The 20,610-nt window shown below is 39.4% G+C and overlaps 1 protein-coding gene across 3 annotated transcripts in view; it reads right to left on the bottom strand.

Annotated features, from left to right (window-relative positions):
• Positions 1 to 20,610, bottom strand: part of LAMA3 (laminin subunit alpha 3) — a 319,129-nt gene that overhangs the window by 13,315 nt on the left and 285,204 nt on the right. For all 3 annotated transcript variants that reach the window (XM_078153463.1, XM_020968691.2, XM_020968692.2), the window contains 13 exons: positions 18,608 to 18,778; positions 17,347 to 17,498; positions 17,043 to 17,205; positions 16,250 to 16,383; positions 15,563 to 15,707; positions 14,631 to 14,750; positions 13,819 to 13,952; positions 8,493 to 8,610; positions 7,104 to 7,244; positions 5,314 to 5,450; positions 3,972 to 4,103; positions 2,325 to 2,484; positions 1,195 to 1,364 (listed from right to left, as the gene is read on the bottom strand). In XM_078153463.1, coding sequence (XP_078009589.1) covers positions 1,195 to 1,364; positions 2,325 to 2,484; positions 3,972 to 4,103; positions 5,314 to 5,450; positions 7,104 to 7,244; positions 8,493 to 8,610; positions 13,819 to 13,952; positions 14,631 to 14,750; positions 15,563 to 15,707; positions 16,250 to 16,383; positions 17,043 to 17,205; positions 17,347 to 17,498; positions 18,608 to 18,778 — 1,877 coding nt within the window. The remainder of the gene's footprint in view (positions 1 to 1,194; positions 1,365 to 2,324; positions 2,485 to 3,971; positions 4,104 to 5,313; positions 5,451 to 7,103; positions 7,245 to 8,492; positions 8,611 to 13,818; positions 13,953 to 14,630; positions 14,751 to 15,562; positions 15,708 to 16,249; positions 16,384 to 17,042; positions 17,206 to 17,346; positions 17,499 to 18,607; positions 18,779 to 20,610) is intronic.

The following is a 20,610-nucleotide window of genomic DNA, read 5'->3' on the forward strand; positions in this document are numbered from 1 at the left end:
AAACTATTTTATAGGTGTTCCATCTAGAATTCCTGCTGATTTTTTTAAATGGAAAAAGGGCCCTTTTCAAAAAGTGCCTTTCTGGGGGCAGCTAGGTGGTGCTGTGGATACAGCACCAGCTCTGGATTCAGGAGGACCTGAGTTCAAACCCGACCTCAGACACATAACACTTACTAGCTGTGTGACCCTGGGCAAGTCACTTAACCCCATTGCCTAACCAAAAAAAAAAGCCCCACAAAAAGTGCCTTTCCCACTTGCTTTTCATCTGGCATTTTGGTTCACTCTTTTCTCACTACTAGAAACATAAGTTGCCACCACAAAGAAGCCAAGACTTTTGTTGCTGAATCCTTTCAGTCAGGTCTGACTCTTGGTGACCCCATTTGGGTTTTTTTTGGCAAAGACACTAAGAGGAGCTTTGCAATTTGCAGTTTCCTTCTGCAGCTCACTTTTAGAGATGAGGAAATTGAGATAGAGTTAAGTGACTCGCCCAGGGTCACACAGCTAGTAAGTGTCTGAAACTACATTTGAATTCAGGAAGATGAGTCTTCCTGATTCCAAGCCCAGCACTCTATCCACTGTGCCACCTAGCTGCCCCTGAGATGCCACTCCTTTCTCATTGATAGAAATTAAGTTTCCACCACAAAGAAGCCAAGATACTTTGTCTAAAAATGATCCATTTGAAAAACTTTCCTAATGAAAAGTGATTATGTCTCTTTGAACATAAAATGCAAGGAAGGGGGAATGTGTACCTTCTTAGAAGCAAATAGCAATTTGGGAAGGAAACATCACAATTATTTTCAGATCATTCCCATTTCTAAATTGGGGATAGGGGCCAAAGTCAGCTTCTGTACAGAAGGTTAACATGTTTTTATTTCAAGTATGAGGACCTCATTGTGGGCATTCTTGCCACTTGTCTTTTGTAGACTACCAGCTCATTAGCAAAATACTCCATCTCTGCCATTAGAATGCAAGCTCCTTGAAGGCAAAGGCTTGTCTTTTCTTTGTATCCCTTGAAACACAGTGCTTAATAAATGCTTATTGGCTGATTAAAGAACCAGGTCCCTTTTCCTTCCTTCTCATTAAATAATTCTGAAGAGCCCTTTCTATTTCTTCCATTTTAGAGCTTTGAGAATCATGGCTAAGTGCTCAGATCGAGCTGGAGTATAGCAAAATTTCAAACCATTATGCCAATACCTGTCTTTCAGCATCTCATTAGGGAATGTGTACACCAAGTGGCTACTGGGACTGTCTCCAAACTGATAAGCTCCTTTAAAAGTCTGGGACTGAGCCGACTCAATGCAGTGCTGGGTGTTTGTCTGAACCTCCTTCTTCATCAGGGAGGCAGGACGCATATCCCCTTGTAGCTGGCACAAAAGGATGGGGAACAAGTTAGAAATTATGATTAAGCAAGATAGACCCTAAATCTTCACATTTAGTTAACCATGGTTTTCTCATATGCAACTCAGTGACTTTTTCTTACTCTTTATATCTCTAGGAGAGAAGTTTAACAACTGGAGAAACCAAGTGACAAGAATGTTGAGATGTGGTAAAAGGTTCCCAGGAGAGTAACGATGGACTGTGCTAGGATTAGAATTCAAAAAAACCCTTGGGCTTCTGGGCTGTCATTTAGTCTACTAAGCCATGCTCCCTTTTTTCACGGATATTTATAGCATCAAGTTAGAATCACAGTTAATGGGATGTGTCAGTATACTTTGCCGCCTGACTTCTTTTTCTATTAAAGGGACTGCCCTTCTCCCAGTCATCGAGACTCAAAACTGCAGTCATTGCGGATCCTTCATTTTCTCTCTCTCCCTCATCCAATCAGGAGCCAAACCCAGTGAATCTTCCCACTTCTTCCCCCTGCCAAAGTTGATACAGTAACAATACAGGTAATGCTGTAAAAATAACAATAATCCAGGCACCCATTTATAAAGCACTACAGATGTCACCAAGCACTTTCTTCATTGACAACTTAATTTACAGATGAGGAAACTGAGGTTCAGATCACTTCTGTATGTCAGAGAGAGACAAGTACCCAAATCCCATTTTATTCTTCATTAACTGAGAAGAGACATGATTAGTTTACGGTTGCATAATTAGGCTGAGGTTAAGGTTCCCTAGTTTAGCTAGGCAGTTTCCCTAGCTAAACTCCTAATCCAGCACCGGGCCCACTGTGAGGCTTTCAGTCTTTCCCCTGAGCATAAAGCAGTTCATTGACTTTTCAGTCTCTGTTAGCATCTAGGCAATAAATGCGAACACTTGAACCTCTAGCAGAGGAAGCTTGTGGATAGAGAAAACACGAGGTTGATGGCTGTGATGCATACCCGATCAATGTTGAATGCCCTGGGTGTGCTGATCTTTGTTGAGTTTTTCAGCAGCAGTAGAAAAGGTGGCTTATTCAAGTTGCAGACTCCTAGGGACACCTTCTCCTTTTCCCTCCGAGTATGACTGACTAAATTGAGAACCTCAGGACTCTGTGCTAACCTAGAACAAAAGAGAAAGAAAGGTACATTTCTCTAGGTCACCTCAGACAGCTCCCACGTAAAAACTGCTAGGTACAGCTGCTCCAAAGCAGGACTTCTTGACCTGTTTTGCATGATGAGCCCCTCAGAGAGTCTGATGAAGACTATAGACCTCTTCTGAGAACAATGTTTTTTGAATGCATAAAATAAAATAAACAATTACAAAGGAAACCAGTTAGGTTGAAATATAATTAAATATTTATAAAAAATGTATGGACACACACACACACACACACACACACACACACACACACACACACATGCACACACACACGCACCTACCAAAGAACCCCTGCTCCAAAAGTTCTTCAAATCTGGAAACATTATTTAGGAACTTAATATCCAGAGGCATCTTGCTTCAAAAAATACTCATTTTTACACAAAAGCCAATTTAACATATTATGCATCTGAAGTGTAGAGCCTAACTATCGCTATTGTTTGGTTATGTCTGACTCCTCATGAGCCCATGAACTTTTATCTATGAGGTTTTCCTGGAAAAAATACTGGAGCAGTTTGCCATTTCCTTCTCTAGTGTGTCCCCATTTTACAGATTAGGAACTGAGGCAAATAGGGGTTAAGTGACTTGCCCAGGGTCACACAGCTAGTAAGTGTCTGAGACCACATTTGAACTTAGGTCTTCTGACTCCAGGCCCAGTGCTTTATCCACTGCACCACCTAACTGCCTCATGAACCTAACTCCTTCATATTCAAATATTTTTATGGGAAATTGACTTCAGAGTTTGAAGAATATACCTGCATTTCTCCCCCCTGCACTACATCTTCATTCTAACCCTTGCCAATCAAGGAGATAAAATTCATTGCATTACTCAAGCTAACACAGGTTACCTGGTCTCCCATTTCAGTCTCCCTGTTTTGCTACACTAGATGATGATTAGAGGATATTTCATCACTCTATCTGCAACAGGCCATGCTTTCTCCTTTTCCTCTCCTTCTTTCCCTCACCACCAGCCATACTGCTAGCAGCCCTCACCTTCTCCACTGTCACTAGCACCAATGAGCACTATGGTAAAGTGCTGGGGGAGCAGGGTGAGATCTTAAGAGAAGGGAAGTCCTAAGGATGTGCAAGAGAAAACCCTTGTCGCTCAGGAAGGGAAACAGAGTCTTGAAGAGCAACAAGGGAGAAAGGAGAAGGGAAGGAGCCCATGTAGGGAGCATCAGGTACACTCAGGTAATGAGTACTTGGGTCACATCTCTTCTGAAAAAAAAATACACTTGCAGGTTCATTGTGTCTGTTTTTCGAACATTTGTGTAGCATATAAACAAAGGTCTTTTAAATGTTCGAAAAATTCTGCCTCTGTAAATATGCCTAGTCACCTATAGACAAAAAAATCCTTCCTGTATCAGGACAAAAACAAAATCTAACTCATTTCTGTGAAAGTTATTATTATTCCCTATTTGAATCTCAATGGTTAAAAAAAAAACACTTACCTCTGGAAAAATACATTAGTGATACATCCTTCAAAATCACTCCCTCCAAAGCGTAGGGATTGCTGTGAGTCTGGGAAAATCCGAAGCCTTTGGTTGTCTCTTAGAGACTCGTCATCAATCAGAAGACTTAGCCTGGGAAGATGACAATGATAAAGATGACGATGATGAAGATGACTCATATTTATATAGCATTTACAATGTGCCAGGCCCTATGCTAGGTGCTTTGTAATTATTATCTCATTTGATCCTTGCAACAGCCCTGGGAGGTAGTGCTAGTATTATCTCCATTTTACAGATGAGGAAACTGAGGCAAACAGAGGTTAAATGACTTGCCCAAGGTCATGCAGCCAGTACATATCTAAGGCTGGATTTGCACTGAAGTCTTCCTGACTCCAGGCCTGGTACTGTATCCACTGTGCTAGCCAGTTGCCCCAACACAAGTGAAATGTGCTAAGGAAGAAACTGAGCCAACATACTGATTTTGATCTTTAACACATTCAGATTCTTTACAGAAAATAGCCCAGTAATCAATCCATTCTATGACTTTTGGCACTACTACTTTTTTCTTTATAAGGAAATTAATAAATAAAATTGAAGAAACTTTTGTATACGGAAGCAAAGTCATGGCAGAATCAAGAATAGCATGTCTTATTTATAAAGGGATAGTGAGTAGAGTTATGATTTAATTGATATAGGGAACTCCCTGATGAGAAAATTCCCTCTCCCAATGTGTGTTGGCACCTTCTCTATAACTTATAGTCTGAAGAGTGTTGTCTAGAGTATTGACAGATTAAGTGACCTGCCCAAGGCCACACAGCCAGTATGAGTCACAGGCAGGACTTGAACCCAGGGCTTCTTGGCTCTGAGGGGTGCTCTTTATACCACTAAAAACCAGTTGCCTCTACACAGCTTATAAAAAGATCGGAAAACCCAACAACTAATTCCTTGAAAAAAGGTTAAATCAACATTTGTCATTTTCTTTACTTAGAATGTTCTATTCTGATGCTGGGTGTCAAGGTGACCCTAAATTCTCAAAGATCAATGCCCATATGTCCATAGTACAAGCACTGGCAGATCCTACTAGACAGGAAAGCCTTGCAGTACTGGCCCATAATGGACTCTGCCCTGGTTGTCTGAAGACCAACCTGCCTAACTCAGGAGAGGCTCATTGCTATAAGGTTGACCAGCAAGTATAGGTTTTCATGGCCAGAGACAACTCATGAAACCATTTACTAAGGAGTGAAAAGGTCACGTTTTGTATTGTTTAAAGGAGCATCTATGCTGATAAAGATCAAAGATATTTTGAAATCTTTTCCTCTAGCACAAATGCATGTGTGCTTACCCGGTATCATCTCTTATTACAGACACATAATGCAGTAAACCATCCATATACGTCTGGGGAGATTTCAGAAGAGTGCCACAATCCCTAGAGCTTAATTCGATGTGACCATCTTCCAGAGAGATTTGTAGGCTATTTGTCTGAAACCAACACAAAACCCCACATGAAGACCAACGCAAAGAATTTTCACTTAAATATGAATAATATTTCACCTACCAAATTCATAACCAAAATCTTGTCTAGGGAAGTCACTACAAAATGTTAATAGATAAACTTTCTCCGAGCCAGTTTTAAAGACAAGCTCTATGGGTTTAAGGATAGTTGTTCGTTCCTCCCTTCTGCCCTCCCACAAAAGATTTTGCATTTCTAATATTATACAACCTTAGAAATCACCACTCTTAAGGCAGCCTCTGCGAGGTTTGGAGGTACAGAGGCCAAAAAGAGTTTAAGCAACCATCCCAGAACTCAGTTAGGATTTACGAGGAGCAAAGTACGGTGTAGGGCCCTGGGATTACAAAGGCAAAATGAAAGGTAGTTCTTGCCTTCAAGGAGCAAGACTTTGACTGGAAGAAATCACAGTATGGGAACTACGAGCAGCAGCTGTCTCCTCCTAGTTTAGAGTTCTGACAGCTCAACAGGAGAATTTCACAAAAAAATACTAGAACTTTATAAAATTTCATGATGTATAAGGCTCTACAGAATACATTTACATATTTACTTCAGCTATATCAATGAATCAATAAACATTAAATACCTACTATGTGCCAGGCGCTGTGCTAAGTGCTGGTCATATAAAAAGAGGCAAAATGTATTAACTCGTATCAACTCATTTGATCCGCACAACAACCCTGGAAGGTAGGTGCTATTGTTATCCCTATGTACAGATGAGGAAACTGAGGCTTGCCCAGGGTCACACAGCTATTAAGTGTCTGAGGTGGGATTTGAACTTGAGTCTTCCTGACTCAAGTCCCATGTTCTATAATCCACTATGTCACCTAGTTGCCAATGTCCTCTGAAGTTACAGGAGGCACATATTAGCTGAAGATAAGTTACTCAGCTAACTTCATAGTTCTATAGTATGGACCTCCATGGGAAGTTTGCCTACATCCCTCTTTGGTCCTTCCAGGGAAGTAAATACTTCCCATCACACCCTTGTACTGAAGTGGGTCTGGAGATCATTATAATAATAATTGCTAATATTTATTTGGTGGTTTGGTAACTATCTCCTCATAAATGGCCTCATTCAATCTTTACAACAACGCTGTGGGGTAGTTAGTGAAAGCATTCTCTCTATTTTGCAGATAAACAAATAGACGCAGAAAATTTAAATGTTTTGTCTGAAGTCACACAGCCAGGGCTTCTGAGTCCAAGCCCAGTGCTCTTTTCCAGGGATTCTTTTAAATATATTTTTCCTTAGGGGCCCAAAACGTCTAGCTGCATCACTGAATAGAATAATTATTTATTTTTATTTTAATTGCAGTATTTCCATGAACATGCACAATAAAAGTTCTGTGAATTACCCAAATATTTAATTTTTACCAGTTTGATTTTTTTTTTAGGCTCAGGCTTGAAGGCACAGCTCATTTTGTGACTGAAAAATGTAACACTGAACGTATTAGGTCAAAAAAGTGGCACAACAGGGGCCTGCCCATAATGGGCTTCTAATAGATGTTTGCTGAGTGCTGTGGTGTGAACATATTGCATTCACTGACCAACCTCCTCCAAAGCTTGTTTCTACCAACAGCTGGATTATAAAACGGTTTTTATAGTTAATGTAAATAGCATTTCCCTACCCCAATTTGGTGCCTTAATAACATGCCATTGGGTTGGAAGGTCTGAAACCCAAACGAAGACTGAAAGTTGTTGGGGTCCGGCAGCCCCATGTCAATGAAACTTAGCTGTCCTTCCCTGGAGAGTGATGCTGTCCGTACAAGCTGAAACACAAACAGGGAATTGGTCATTGGCATCTTAGGCACTTTGCTATTAAAATTAAAATATAATTATACAGCTAGGGTGATCTTATTTGCATACTTTAGTCTCACTACTACTGGTTCTGTCTGAAGCAATATGTATGGTTTGAAATCTATTCAACATCTTCAGAAAGAAATGAGAGATGTTCTATAGCAACATAACAGGTCAGCCATCTTTATATTCTCATGTGTATATTTTGTATATTTGCATCTTTTCTAAGCACTTTGTATATATTTATTTTTTTAAATATTTTTCCAATTACATGTAATAAATTTTTAACATTCATTTTCTAAAATTTTGAGTTCCAAATTCTCTTTCCCTTCCTCCCTTCCTTTCCCCCTCTCTGAGAAGGCAAGCAATTTAATATAGGTTATACAGGTGCAGCCATTCAAAACTTATTTCCATATTAGTCACATTGCGAAAGAAAACACAGACCAAAAAAAAAAGCCCAAGAAAAATAAAGAAAGTAAAGAAAGTATGCTACAATCTACATTTAGACTCCATTAACTCTTTCTCTGGAGGTGGATAGCATTTTTCATCATGAGTCCCTCAGAATTGTCTTAGATCATTGTATTGCTAAGAGAAGCTAAGGCATTAACATACAATATTGCTATGTATATATAAAAGGTACAGAACTTCATTTTACAAATTCATGGTGGTTGTATACTTTGTACACACTGTATACTTTGTACACACCATGTGATTTTGTAATACAGAAATTTGAAGCCCACAGGCCACATGACACCCTAAAACTCCCAAGTATGACAGAACCAGATTAAAATGTAATTGGGAAATGTTAAACCAAATAGATAAAAATACAGTGTAAGATAGAGAATGTTAATTTGAGGTTTTCTTAGTCAATATGCGGCCCTTGGAGATCTGTTTCTATTTGAGCCTGACATCACTGTTTGTAATCCAAGGGTACTATGCTAGACAAGATCATGCGATTAAAATTTCATGAACACAAAAAATAAATTGGTTTGGTAGTTGCACTCTTTAAGGGCTGCGATACTTAGATTCATAGAATTTTAATAGCTGAAAGGAAACTTAGAGATCATTTAATCCAATTGCCTCATTTTACAGATAGGAAAACTGAGGTCCGTGAAGTATTATTGCCTACGATTACATGGATAGTGATAGAACCAGCACTAGAACCCAGGTCTCGTGGAACTCTTCATAACAGTTAGTCATGAGTCAACTCTCCTAATTACCTTCCAGTCTTCTGAGCACTTTTTGGTTACTCCTACGGTATCATTCAACCTAACAACTCCAACAGTTTTCTTCAGATTTTTCATGCAGCCTCGGAAAGCAGGAGTGGATATATTAAACCTGATTTAGGAAAGAAAAAAAAAAGGGATTGGTGTGACACTCCCATTCTATTTGAGTGTCATAGTTAATAGTTGCAATATCTTGTGCTTGGTAGCACATTTCAGCTCACAATGGCTACAGGAGTTACGGCTATTTATCCTCAGGAAGACCTCACAAGGTGGTCACAATAGATAGAATATAAAGACGGGAGTTAAGAGACTAGCTTATTTTGTGACAAAGGGAGAGTCCATTTCAATTCCTTACCTACCTGTGTTTCCAGTCTCTACAATGAATGAAGACACTATGGGAATGCCAGATTTAGAGCTGGGAGGACCCTTAAGGGGATCAATTCCAATTTTATCTTTTTTTTTTTTTTACCAATGAGGAAATTGAAGTCTCAAAAATCAACTTTTCAACGATCACAAAGCTAGTAAGGGTTGGCTAATCCAGAGCAAGAAGCCAAGGCTTGGAGATGTAGAACACCAAGTATTTCAACTTGGAGGTTTTAGTGATTTAAAGAAGTTGATGTTGAGTGGGAGGAGAGAAAGGTGACCACAGCTGGGAAACAAAAAAGGGACAGAAGAAGCTTCCATACTTTCCACAACAGCATCTGTGACAAAAGAGCAGCTGCCTTAGTCATTTGCATCTGGATTTGTTCTTGGATGTGTCTGACTCTGAATTTAGGCAGAGCTGCCTGAAGTAAAATACTTGGATTTCCTAAGCAAATGATAGCTAAGAGAAACACAAAGCAGGTTTCATTATGAATTTCTCAGTTGCTCACTTTCCTAAATGGAAATGCTTTGGTAGTAATTTTTACTTCACTCATTATGAGCAGCTGAGCTGCATGTAATATGCATGAAGTGAAATATCATTAAAAAGAAAAAGAGGAAAGAAATATTCATTGCATTGTAGCCTTTTAAAAAATAAAATGCTTTTTTTTTGCTTCAGATATAGAGGGACGTATGACTTTTTCTTACAGTTTTTTTCTAATTGTTACACATATTTTCAGCTTAATAAACTCTCTTGGGAGATCCCTGCCTAAATCCCAATGTGCTATTGTGGAAAGAACACTCCCTAGATTTGGGATGAGAGGATCTGCTTCCACACGCATGTTGCTTGGTTTTGAGGAAGGCTCTTGGCCTCATTGAGTCCTGGCTTCCTCATCTCTAAAGTGGAGAGAATAACACCCACATATTCTCACCTCAGAGAGTCGAGGCAGTGATGTCTGTAAAGTGCTTTGTAAACAATAAAGATCTATATTGATCCTGCGATAGTTGTTGTTATTATTATTCCACTGAGGACTAAACTCCAGAACACGGAAAGCAGCCTGTATATTTTCAGCCTTTGGAAATGCAAATAACTATTTTCCTGAAGAGGTGACACATGTAGGACACCTAAAAGTGCTCTACATAGAGTGGTCAACTGATGAATGGTCATCGAATGAATGAATGTGTCAAAAGAGAAATTTGTTGCCAGTCACACTAGATCCATTCTACCTCTCCCCTTTGCACACCCTCTCGTGCTGATACCTTTCTACATAGTGCTTCTGATCCCGTGTAAGGAGACTGTGTGGACATTCAACCAGACCTTGGGCACCCTGGCACACTCTCATGATTGACTGTGCCATCCACACAGGGGATAGGAAACATAGTAGGACTGATGACTAGCTCTTTGAGATGGCTCTTGGTCCTACAGAGGAATCCTGGAATCTCCTATTGCTTCATAGCAGGCAGAGGTTCAATGACATAATAAGAATATCTGATACATATCCAGGGCGTTAAGGTTTGTCAGGTACACACACAGACATAAATTGGCAAGCTGCTCATTATGATTATTGTATGAGATTTTATGCATACATATAAAATCTCATAAGGGGTATATAATGTGTGTGTGTATATATATATATATATATATATATATATGTATATATATATACACATATATATATACATATATATACACACACACACACCACATATATACACATAGACATATATACATGCACACATACATGGCAAGCTAGGTAGCACAGTGAGTTGGGTCTGGAATCAGACCTTAGTTCAAATTCGGCCTCAGATACTTAACTAACTGTGTGACCCTAGGCAAGTCACTTAACCCTGTTTGCCTTAGTTTCCTCATCCCCTACCCAAATTCAGTGACTTTGGGAAATTTGTCTACCTTAAAAACTGGAGGATTCATTTCCATTTATATTTATAATATTCAGCAAGGTGATTGAATAAATCAGATGGAAATAGAATAGAATAGATGGAATAGAATAGAAATGGAAATAAAATGTGGGCAAGTCACTTAACCCTGTTTGCCTCAGTTTCCTCATCTGTAAAAGGAGCTGGAGAAGGAAATGGCAAACCAGTCCAGTACCTTTGCCAAGAAAACCCCAAAAGGGGTCACAAAGAGTCAGACATGACTGAAAGTGACTAAACAACATAAAACGTGTGTGTTTTCTCATACTATAATTGTAATAAGCAGCTTGCAGAGGGTGAGCACATAGCACATACTCAAAAATACTTCTCAACTGATCTTTACTTTTGAAAGAGTTTTTAGTTTAGTTAATAATTTGTCATCAAAAGTCAATGAGGTAAGTAGGATAAGTATGATTTCTATTTTATAAAGGGAAAGGAAAAAGCTGGTGGACAGCTGGGTGGCACAGCAGACGGAGGGCCTGATGTGGACTCAGGAAGAGCTGAACTCATAACTCATCACAAACACTTACTAATTGTCCTGGCAGAAGGAGTTTCCTCACCTGGAAGCTGCTAATACTATTGAAGTCACAGGATCAGTCCCTACAGTCCCTAGTGAGGCATCAGGTAGTGTGATAGAATAATGGACCTGGAGTTGGAAAGCTTTGAGTTCAAATCCTGGCTCAGATACTCATAAACTGCATGACCCTGAGTAAGTCACTAAACCTTTATCGGCCTCAGTTTCTTCATCTGTAAAATAGGATAGCAGCTCCCTCACAAGGTTGTTGTGGAAATCATATGAGATGATATTTGTAAAGCACTCTGCAAACCTCAAAGCACCATATGAATGCTAGCTATTATTATTCTGACTCACAGCATTGCAGAGTGGGAAGGGCTGCCAAAGGCCATCTGGTCCAACCCATTTCTGAACAAGATCTTACTTCAAAACTTTCCTCCAAACACTCTTGGATAGCTCTAATTGCCTGAAAGTGTTTCCTTATGTGAAGCCTAAATTCACCTCTTTACAACGTCTAGTTATCCACTGCTCCTGGGTCGGTCCTCCAGGACCAAACAGAATAAACTTAATACCTAATACAGGATAACCCTTTAAATACTTGAACCTCAGGCTTCTCCCCTCTGGGCTAAACATCCAGCTCTTTCAATTGGTCCTCATATGGTGTGATGACCATGAGGCTCTTGAATAATGGACAGGTCCTGGATTGGGTTCAAATGCTTCTTCTGCAAGGTACTAGACATATGACCATAGTAAAGTCACCCAACTTCTGTGAGATTTGATTTCTTCATCTCTACGTGGAGTTGTTAGTACTGGTAGCACCTTCCCTTACGAGTTTGTTTCCAAGCTCCCAAGAAAGAATACATGTAGAGAAAGTGCTCTGTAAACTCTAATGGGCTATAAAAATTTCAGGTATAACAATGATTAGTAACAATAATAATATCAATTAATATTGATGATGATGATTATCCTAGTTGCCCTTTGGCTGCTCTTTAGCTTATTAATGAATTATTAAATGTGACATTTAGAACTGAACACAAATGCTCCAGATGTTACCTGAAAAGCCCAGAATACAATGAGAACAGTGCATTCCATGTCCTGGGCACTCTCAATGCAATCTAAGATTGCATTATCTTTCTAGTTGCATTGTATTGCATTACATTGTTGATTCATATGGAGCTTACAATCCACTAAAACCTCCAGATCTTTTTCACAGGGACTGATAGCAGTCAAGCCACATGTCCTCCATCTTGTACTTGTGGAGTTCACTTTTTTAAACCAAGTGTATGGCTTGACATTGATCGCAAATAAATTTTATCTTATTATATTTTGCCAGTGTTCTAGACTGGGACAGGGGGCGGTCTGTAAACTATGGCCCGCAGGCCACATATGGCATATAAATAATGTATTTATAAATTTAAAAACCATTCTTAGCTTGTGGGCCATACAAAAACAGGTGGCAGGGTATAGGTTGCCAGTCTCTGTTCTAGACTATCAAAATTTTTTTGAATACGGACAGTCATCTGTTGGGCTGGTTACCTCTCTTAGCTTTAAGTCATCTGCAAATGAGTTAAGTAAGCCAAGAATATCTTTGTTCAAGTCAACAGACACTTACGATACCGCTATTCTAAAGCCCTTTGTTAGTAGACGCTGCCGTTAGCTTGAAGCCTCATCTCTCTTTACGGTGCTTGTGCTAATCCAGTTTGGTTTCAGATCACTCAGCACATGGACTCTTTATTGTTTTATCATCTCCTTTCCACTCTCTGGCATGCTATAAAGAGCAAGCCACCTTAAATTAGTCTATTTAATTGAATAAATGTCAAGATTATGGGGGATTTAAAATTTGCACTTAATAGAAGAGGGACAAATAAACATTATGCAGCTCTACTTGAATCAATAGTTTTAAGTTTTCTCATTCTGGGTTCCTTAGAGGTATCCTGACAGCTTAAAACTTGTCCTATTAACAAAAAGAATTCCTTTTTCATAAAATGACATAAAAATTTGGCAGGTGTCAGAGGAGAAGTTGCCTTTGCCAAATGCCTAAAAGAAACACATAGGAGCAATGCGTGGTAATCTTCCACAGAGTTTATAAACTGGAAAAATAATACCAATCAGATTTGAATATTACCCAATGAGTCTGTACAGCATGGAAAGTACTCCTGACCTAGTCATTGGATGGCTCATAAGGAGAGATTTTGCCTGATCTGTTTTCTTTCTACAGCTAATCTCACGATTAACAAAATGAGATAATGCATGTAGAATACTTTTTAAACATTTAAAATATGGTAGATAAATATGAGCTATTCTTATCTTTATTATCTATTTCAGTATTTCCTCTGCATGTTGGGTTTTTCCATTTAGACTCAGTTATCCAATTTAAGCTGTGCTTGGATACTGTTAGTGCTTTGAGGTGGACAATTTCTTTTCTGTTCCTTTTTGGGGAAAAGAAGTGCAATAGATGCACAGACATTACTTAAACAAATAATGATCACAGAAAATAATTTTCTTTTGACTTACTTTTCCCGGAGTGAGATTGGAATTCCTCCAAGATAATAGGTATCAAAATTGAAAATTTCACCCTGAACTTCAATGACAGATTGATTCACAGTTATTCGTAGAAGCTTTTGGGTTTTCCCCATTCTGATAGTAATCTGAAATGAGTATGAGATGTGAATCAGCAAATGGCCAAAGAAATACACATAATTACCCAGAAAGGAATTACTGTTGTTCAGTCATTTTTCAGTCATGTCTGACTCTTTGTGACTCCATTTGGGGTTTTCTTGGCAAAGATACTAGAGTGGTTTGTCATTTCCTTCTCTAGATCATTTTACAGATGAGGAAACTGAGGCAAACAGGGTTAAGTAACTTGCCCAGGGTCACATAGCTAGTAAGTATCTGAGGCCAGATTTGAACTCAGGAAGATGAGTCTTTCTCATTCTAGGCCTGGTGCTCTGTCTACTGTGCCACCTATTACCACTCTATAAAAAGGCATTCTTATTTTCAACAGAACAGCAAAGTCCCCCTAATTCAGTGATCCATGGCGCTTTTCAGTCACATTTGTTTACAGAGTGTTAAACACGCGCAACGGTATTGTCTGTGGGGGGGAAAACGCTCTGGTGCTAAAACATTTAAAATGGTTTTAGTAATATATATTCCACATCTTGATCTTCAACTAACAAAATGAACAAGTTCCCAGCGATCAAATCATCATCACATAGTAGGGGACCTTTTGCAAAATCACTCATCAAGCTTCTTTGGTTCAGGTGTCTTGACTGAATTGATTTAAAAGGACTGAGAACTATTATTTTTAAGAGTTAAAAATGGTATACCATTTGATCAGTTCCATCATTTATGAGTACTCGATTTCTTCTCTCCTTTGGAGGCTCTGAATTTAGTTTGTATCGCAACACAGGAGATCCCTTTTCCATACTTAAAGATATGAAGAAATCCTACAAACATGGAAACAATTGTACATATAATGGCCTTTCAGTTTTGTGTAAAAATAGAAAGCAAAAAGCTTAAGAATTTTAAATTACCTTGTATTTTACTACTTTGTATTAATTTGCATTTACTCTTTTTATATTTTATATTTATTCTGTATATTTATGTGTGTGTGTGTGTGTGTGTGTGTGTGTGTGTGTGTGTGTGTGTTATCTCTCCCATTAAAATGTAAACTCCTTGCCAGTGGGAACTGCTTCATTCATTGTACTTTCATTCCCAGCACAGTACTGACACACAGTAGGCACTTAATCAATGCTTATTGGTTGATTGATGCTCTATTTGAGGCTCTGCCTAATATCCTGTACTCTCCTCTACTAGTAAGCTTCATGGGCCCAAAAAGTATCCACATTTTATTTCCATTTCTATTCTATTCCATCAATTCTATTCTATTTCCATCCGATTTATTCAATCACCTTGCTGAATATTATAAATATAAATGGAAATGAATCCTCCAGTTTTTAAGGTAGACAAATTTCCCAAAGTCACTGAATTTGGGTGGGGGTTGGGGGTGGGAGGTAGGCTTGGGACTATACTTTTTTTTTTTTCATTGCTACTGGGAACTCCCTAAAGGGTAACTCGACCAATGTAGATCAGCATTTGTTTGGCCACATATAGTCTTGGACAATTGTTTGGGGCACTGACAAGTGAAGTGAGTTGCCTAGGGGTTATACATCCACTATGTGTCAAAGATGGAGCCCACGTGAATCAATAATTTGTAACTTATTAACTTAGCAGTGTTTGATACCAGATTTTGACTAACCTGGTGTTCTGCAAAGAACAATAAGCCTTCATCGACAGTAGTCTGAATTGTCTGTAGAAAGTTTGGAAAAGGAGTGCTGGGTTGGGTTGGAACCCGGGCATAGCCTGTGCCTTCAAAATAATTTTTGTCAGACTCCTCCTTTTTCCTGTCAATAGAAAATCACATAAGTCAGAAGACAGGGCATCAAGTTAACAAGTATACAAGGGCCATATTAACAGGACATATGGATGTCTGAGGAATTGAGCAGGGCATCTGTACTACAAATATTGCCATCTCGTTACAGAGGAAACACAGACTCTTAGGATCCATCTATTTATTCCATTTGGATAGACTGTGTGGATTTGAGATGCTAACCAAACAGTGCAAGGTGCCATACACATGGACCTCCCCACACACACACAATCACACAAACAAGTATATAGGCAATTCAATATTATGAATTGTCAAAATGAGATCTGGAGGAGAAGTGGGCTAGCAACCAAAGATCCAGGTACAGAGCTGGGAAATGATTAACCTGGGGACATAAACAGAATAGATCAACATTCAGTCATCGATTAGAATTCTCTATATCCCTTCTACAGCAAAGGAAAGAAGCCCAAGAAGACATGTAAAACAAAAAGCATCTCCTATATGACATTCCTGCTTTGTGATGAAGGCACTGGGAGGTCATTCCTGTGCTTCATTTACCTTCTACAGGGCTCCACTTCTGTTGTGTTGAGATTGAAAGTCTTTTTGAAGTTGTACAGGCTTAGAACATTTTCATTGAGGTCATCTAATTCAATGCAGCCCTTGTAGGGAGGGTATTTTAGTTCACGAGGAAGCTGCAACAAAATAAACACAGATCCCCTGATGAAGCCCACTGGTGGCTGGTACGTGGATTATAAGCTATAAATGGGAGACAGCTACACAGCTAGTAGTTGCATAGCATGTTAAGGCTCAAAAAGCCCTTTACCTCATTTGATCCTCACAAGAGTCATGAGAGGTGGGTGCTATGATTATCATCCCCATTCTAGAGATGAGGAAACTGAGGCAGACAGAGGTGAAGTGACCTGCTCAGAGTCCCACAGCTAGTGAATGTCTGAGGCTGGATTTCAGCTCATATCTTTCTGACTCCAGGTTCAGAGCTCTAACCACTGTATGACCTAGTGACAGTCAACCTAGGGATTCAACCTGTGACTTTACTGGCATAAGAAACTTCCTGGTGAGGAAACATTTTCTATAGATACAGGACACCACTTTCTCTACTAGTGGACATTAGAGAGTGGCTGAGAGGCCTGAGTGGCCCAGGGTCACACAGCCAGCATGTGCCAGAGTTCTCAAACTCGTATCTTCTTGGCTTCCAGGCTAGCTCTCTATCCACTATGCCATGACAACAATCAAAATAAAGGTATTATTGGGGAAAATTAGCTCATTATAAAAAGAGCCTTTATATAAACTCAGAGAAACAGCTTCCTTAACCTGGAATTCCACATGCATTCACCTTGAAATTGGGTGGGTAGCCTCCAACATAAAAGACAACATTTTCAGGGTCCAAATTCAGAAGAACATCGCCGCTCCCACTATCCATGTCATAGAAATCAGGAGGCTTGGGCTTATGGGATGTGGCTTCTTTAAAGTAGCTGAGCTTTGCAAACTGGAAGATCCTAAATAGCAAAGAAGTTATATGGAAAAAAAGTCAAGACTCTTCCCCGGCACTTAGAATAGGAACAAGCAGTAGGTATAGCAGAAACATTTATGGTGTGTGTCTCAGTGCAAGGAAGGAGAGTAAGAGTGTAGGTTTGTACCTTTGAAATTTCACTCGATCCATAACTGCCTCTTGAGTTATACTCTTGGTCAAAATGGAGTCCATTTGGGTTTCAGCTTCCTGGTCTCCCAAGTTATAGACACAAACAAGTTTGCCATCCCTTACTGCCATGCCTATGTAGTCCTTTGAAGCCTAGAGACATGAGAAAGTGCTTGAGTGAATTTCCAACACTGACTTTTCCTCACTCCTGGGGCCAAAGAAGCTCATTACAAACATGAATAAATCTTATGTAATAAAAATGTGTGCCTAGTACACGTAAAACAAACCATCCATTTGAAGATTAATGAGGCCTTGAGAAGAGCAGGGTGTAAGACTAGGCACATATTCTAGAAAAGCCAAAATATGATAAGGTAGAAAGGAGAAAAAAATGCTGATTTTGAGAAACTGAAAGTGGGTGTCCTCCAATGACATCCGTTTATAGTTTAGTAGCCAAAAATATTCTAGTATTTCAAATAGTTCTCTACCAAATATGACATTCTGAACTAGGTATTTACCAAGATATCCATTTCACGTCAAATAAAGTAAAAGAACAGAAAGATGAAAATCATCATTAAAAATGAAAACAAACTCTAAAAAAGGCAATTGTAAGAAGACAATTTTAATAGCTAGAGAAGTTATTAACATGTATTATTTGCAAAGGAGGAGAGAGGTTTTCTCTTTATCCTGGTGTCTCTAAACGTAAAGAGAGACTGTTGGACTTTTTAAGGTCCAGAGTCCTCCAAAGAGGAGGTACTCTTCATTTCCTTGATGCCTTGAGATCACCTGGGGAGAGGAGCAATGGAAAACAATGATAGTGAAGTCTCTACATGTGTAGTGGGAGTGTTGGTAGGACAGTGCTTGAGAAGAATGGGGTTGCCACAGAATGGGTTCCCAACCTGGCTGGGAAACCTAGTGAACCATAGTTAAAGGAGTTTGGCAGAAGGTGGGGTGGTAGAGACTGATTGAGAGATGTAAGAAGAAAGGTTGCCAAGTCTACAGGAGAGCCTAACCTACTAATAGGGGACCCCTGGTCTAGGGAGCCAGGGTCGAAGAGGTCACTTTGCTGGCAGTTATAGCAGTCACCCTTTTGGGCCTTGGAGCTAACCTACAGGATAGGTCGAGAGGATCATGATTAGGGGTTGTTAATGGTGTGGCAATAATGTTTGCCATAGTGCCAACAGAATTTAAATACTTGCGGACAGCTAAAAAATATAGTCTATGTTCTAAAAAAAAAAACAAACAAGCATCAAAGAGATACCTACATCTTTATTGCCCAAGTACATCACGAACATGTCTTCATCCCCACCATCTTCTCTGGATTCAGGTCTTTGAAGAAACAAAGAGAGAGATGTGTACCCTTTCAAATCTCCAAGGTCACTTGGCAGCCGAACCTCAACACCAGACTTGCCATTGAACCTCATTGGAATAGCAACCTGGGGGGGACGGAATAGAAATGTATTAAACATTCTAAAGGGAAGATAGTGGGCAAGTAGAATTATTCATTCCTTTTCACTCAGAGAATCAATTTGTTGTTTTATTGTCATTCAGTAATTTTCACTTGTGTCTGACTTTTTGTGACTCCATTCGGAGTTTTCTTGGCAAAGTTGGCAGAGTGGCTTGCCATTTAGTTTTCCAGCTCATTTTACAGTTAAGGAAACTGAGGCAAACAGGTCTGAGTCTTCCTGACTAAAGGCCTGGTGCTCTACCCACTGTGCCACCCATTAGAAAAATCAACTACCATTCGCCAAAGAATACAGTTGTTATGGCAAAGAGCACAGTGAATCTGAAGCCTCCTAGACTGTTAAGTCATGGAGATTTTTCGGGACCTGGAAGTAAAGCAGTCATGCCCTTCTGTCATCCATGGGAGGAATTTCCTAAAGCTATCATTAAGAACAGTCCTCTGATTAATACACTAAACTGCAGCATTAGATTTCATTGTTTATTGGAGATGTTCAGTCACAGTACATGAGTGCATTAAAGTTCCTCAGAATAGTGACCTGAAAAAAACTAGGTATTCTTTAACTGCCCAAAGAACAGCATTTTCAGGATGACAATAAAATCCTTAGAGAATAAATCAATATTTGTATGAATTGTGAATTTATTCAGTCCAACTCAACAAATAATGATTATGGACCTATCATACTTATAGCAGTATGCTAGAACCTTGAGTAAATTAAAACAAGCTTAGATAAGATAGTGGCAGGCCTTGCTGCCATGGATTTTAGAATCTATTGGGGCATACGGATAGGGGAAAGACCTGTGATTTCATTGAAAAAGAATATTTCCTGAGTGAAGAAACTCTCTCACCAAATGCAGGTCAGAACATTCTATGCAATTATAGATGCAGAGGTGGCTAGAATACTGAGATATTAAGTAACACATCCAACTTCATACCACCAGTAGAGAGGGGGTTAAAGGCCTGAACCCAGGTCTTCTTGGGTCTGAGACTAGCTCTCTCTCTACTGCTCAATGTTGCTTCTTGTATTAGGGCATTTAACACACAAACACCTATACCACAAAATAATAAGTGTTAGGTACGTGAGCAAAGGACCTATGTCAATTGTTAGATGAGGGGAAATACTGCCAAGTTCAATACTGACAGGATAATCAAGCAAGGTTTCATGCAGGGGTTTGAGGTGGGCTGTAAGGGTGAGTAGGAGTTCACCAAGTGAAGGGGAGATGGGCATTTTAATCAATGGACAACACTGGAGAAGCTACAGGGTATATAAATGGGAGAGTGAATAGTGTAGTTTCTCAGAGCCGGGTGTGCACACAGGGGTACAGAATAGGGCATCAGACTATGGAAAGCCTCGAAAGTTGTTCACAAACTGTCATCTCCAATTTTTTTTTGCTTTCCTCTAAGGTTCCTATACTGGGTATACCTTTTATTTTCCTTTAAGAATGGTACTTGTGTTTCAGGGAAGCTCACAAGGAATTACAATTGGATTGTGGGATACTCTCATGATTAAATGTGCTGTTTTCATCTCTATGATGTCCATCCCCGGTCTTGCGGTTCTCCAACTGTCTTAGAATGGGTTTAAAATTCTCAGAACAAAATTAGTTTTATCTTGTATTAATTTATGCCATAGCACACTTTTATGAGGAGGGGTCATGGGAACATTAGGGAACCCAATAAATAACAATCAATCACAATCAACTATTAAGTGCCTACTGTATGCCAGGCACTGAGCCAAAGAAGGTCAGTAAGACGGGGTATCGTTTCAGCATTTATTTCAAAACCTAGGGACACTCTTCCATTTCAGAC

The sequence above is a fragment of the Phascolarctos cinereus genome, unplaced genomic scaffold (genome assembly GCF_003287225.1).
Source record: "Phascolarctos cinereus isolate Bilbo 61053 unplaced genomic scaffold, phaCin_HiC Scaffold_4;HRSCAF=312, whole genome shotgun sequence".
Taxonomy (NCBI): domain Eukaryota; kingdom Metazoa; phylum Chordata; class Mammalia; order Diprotodontia; family Phascolarctidae; genus Phascolarctos; species Phascolarctos cinereus.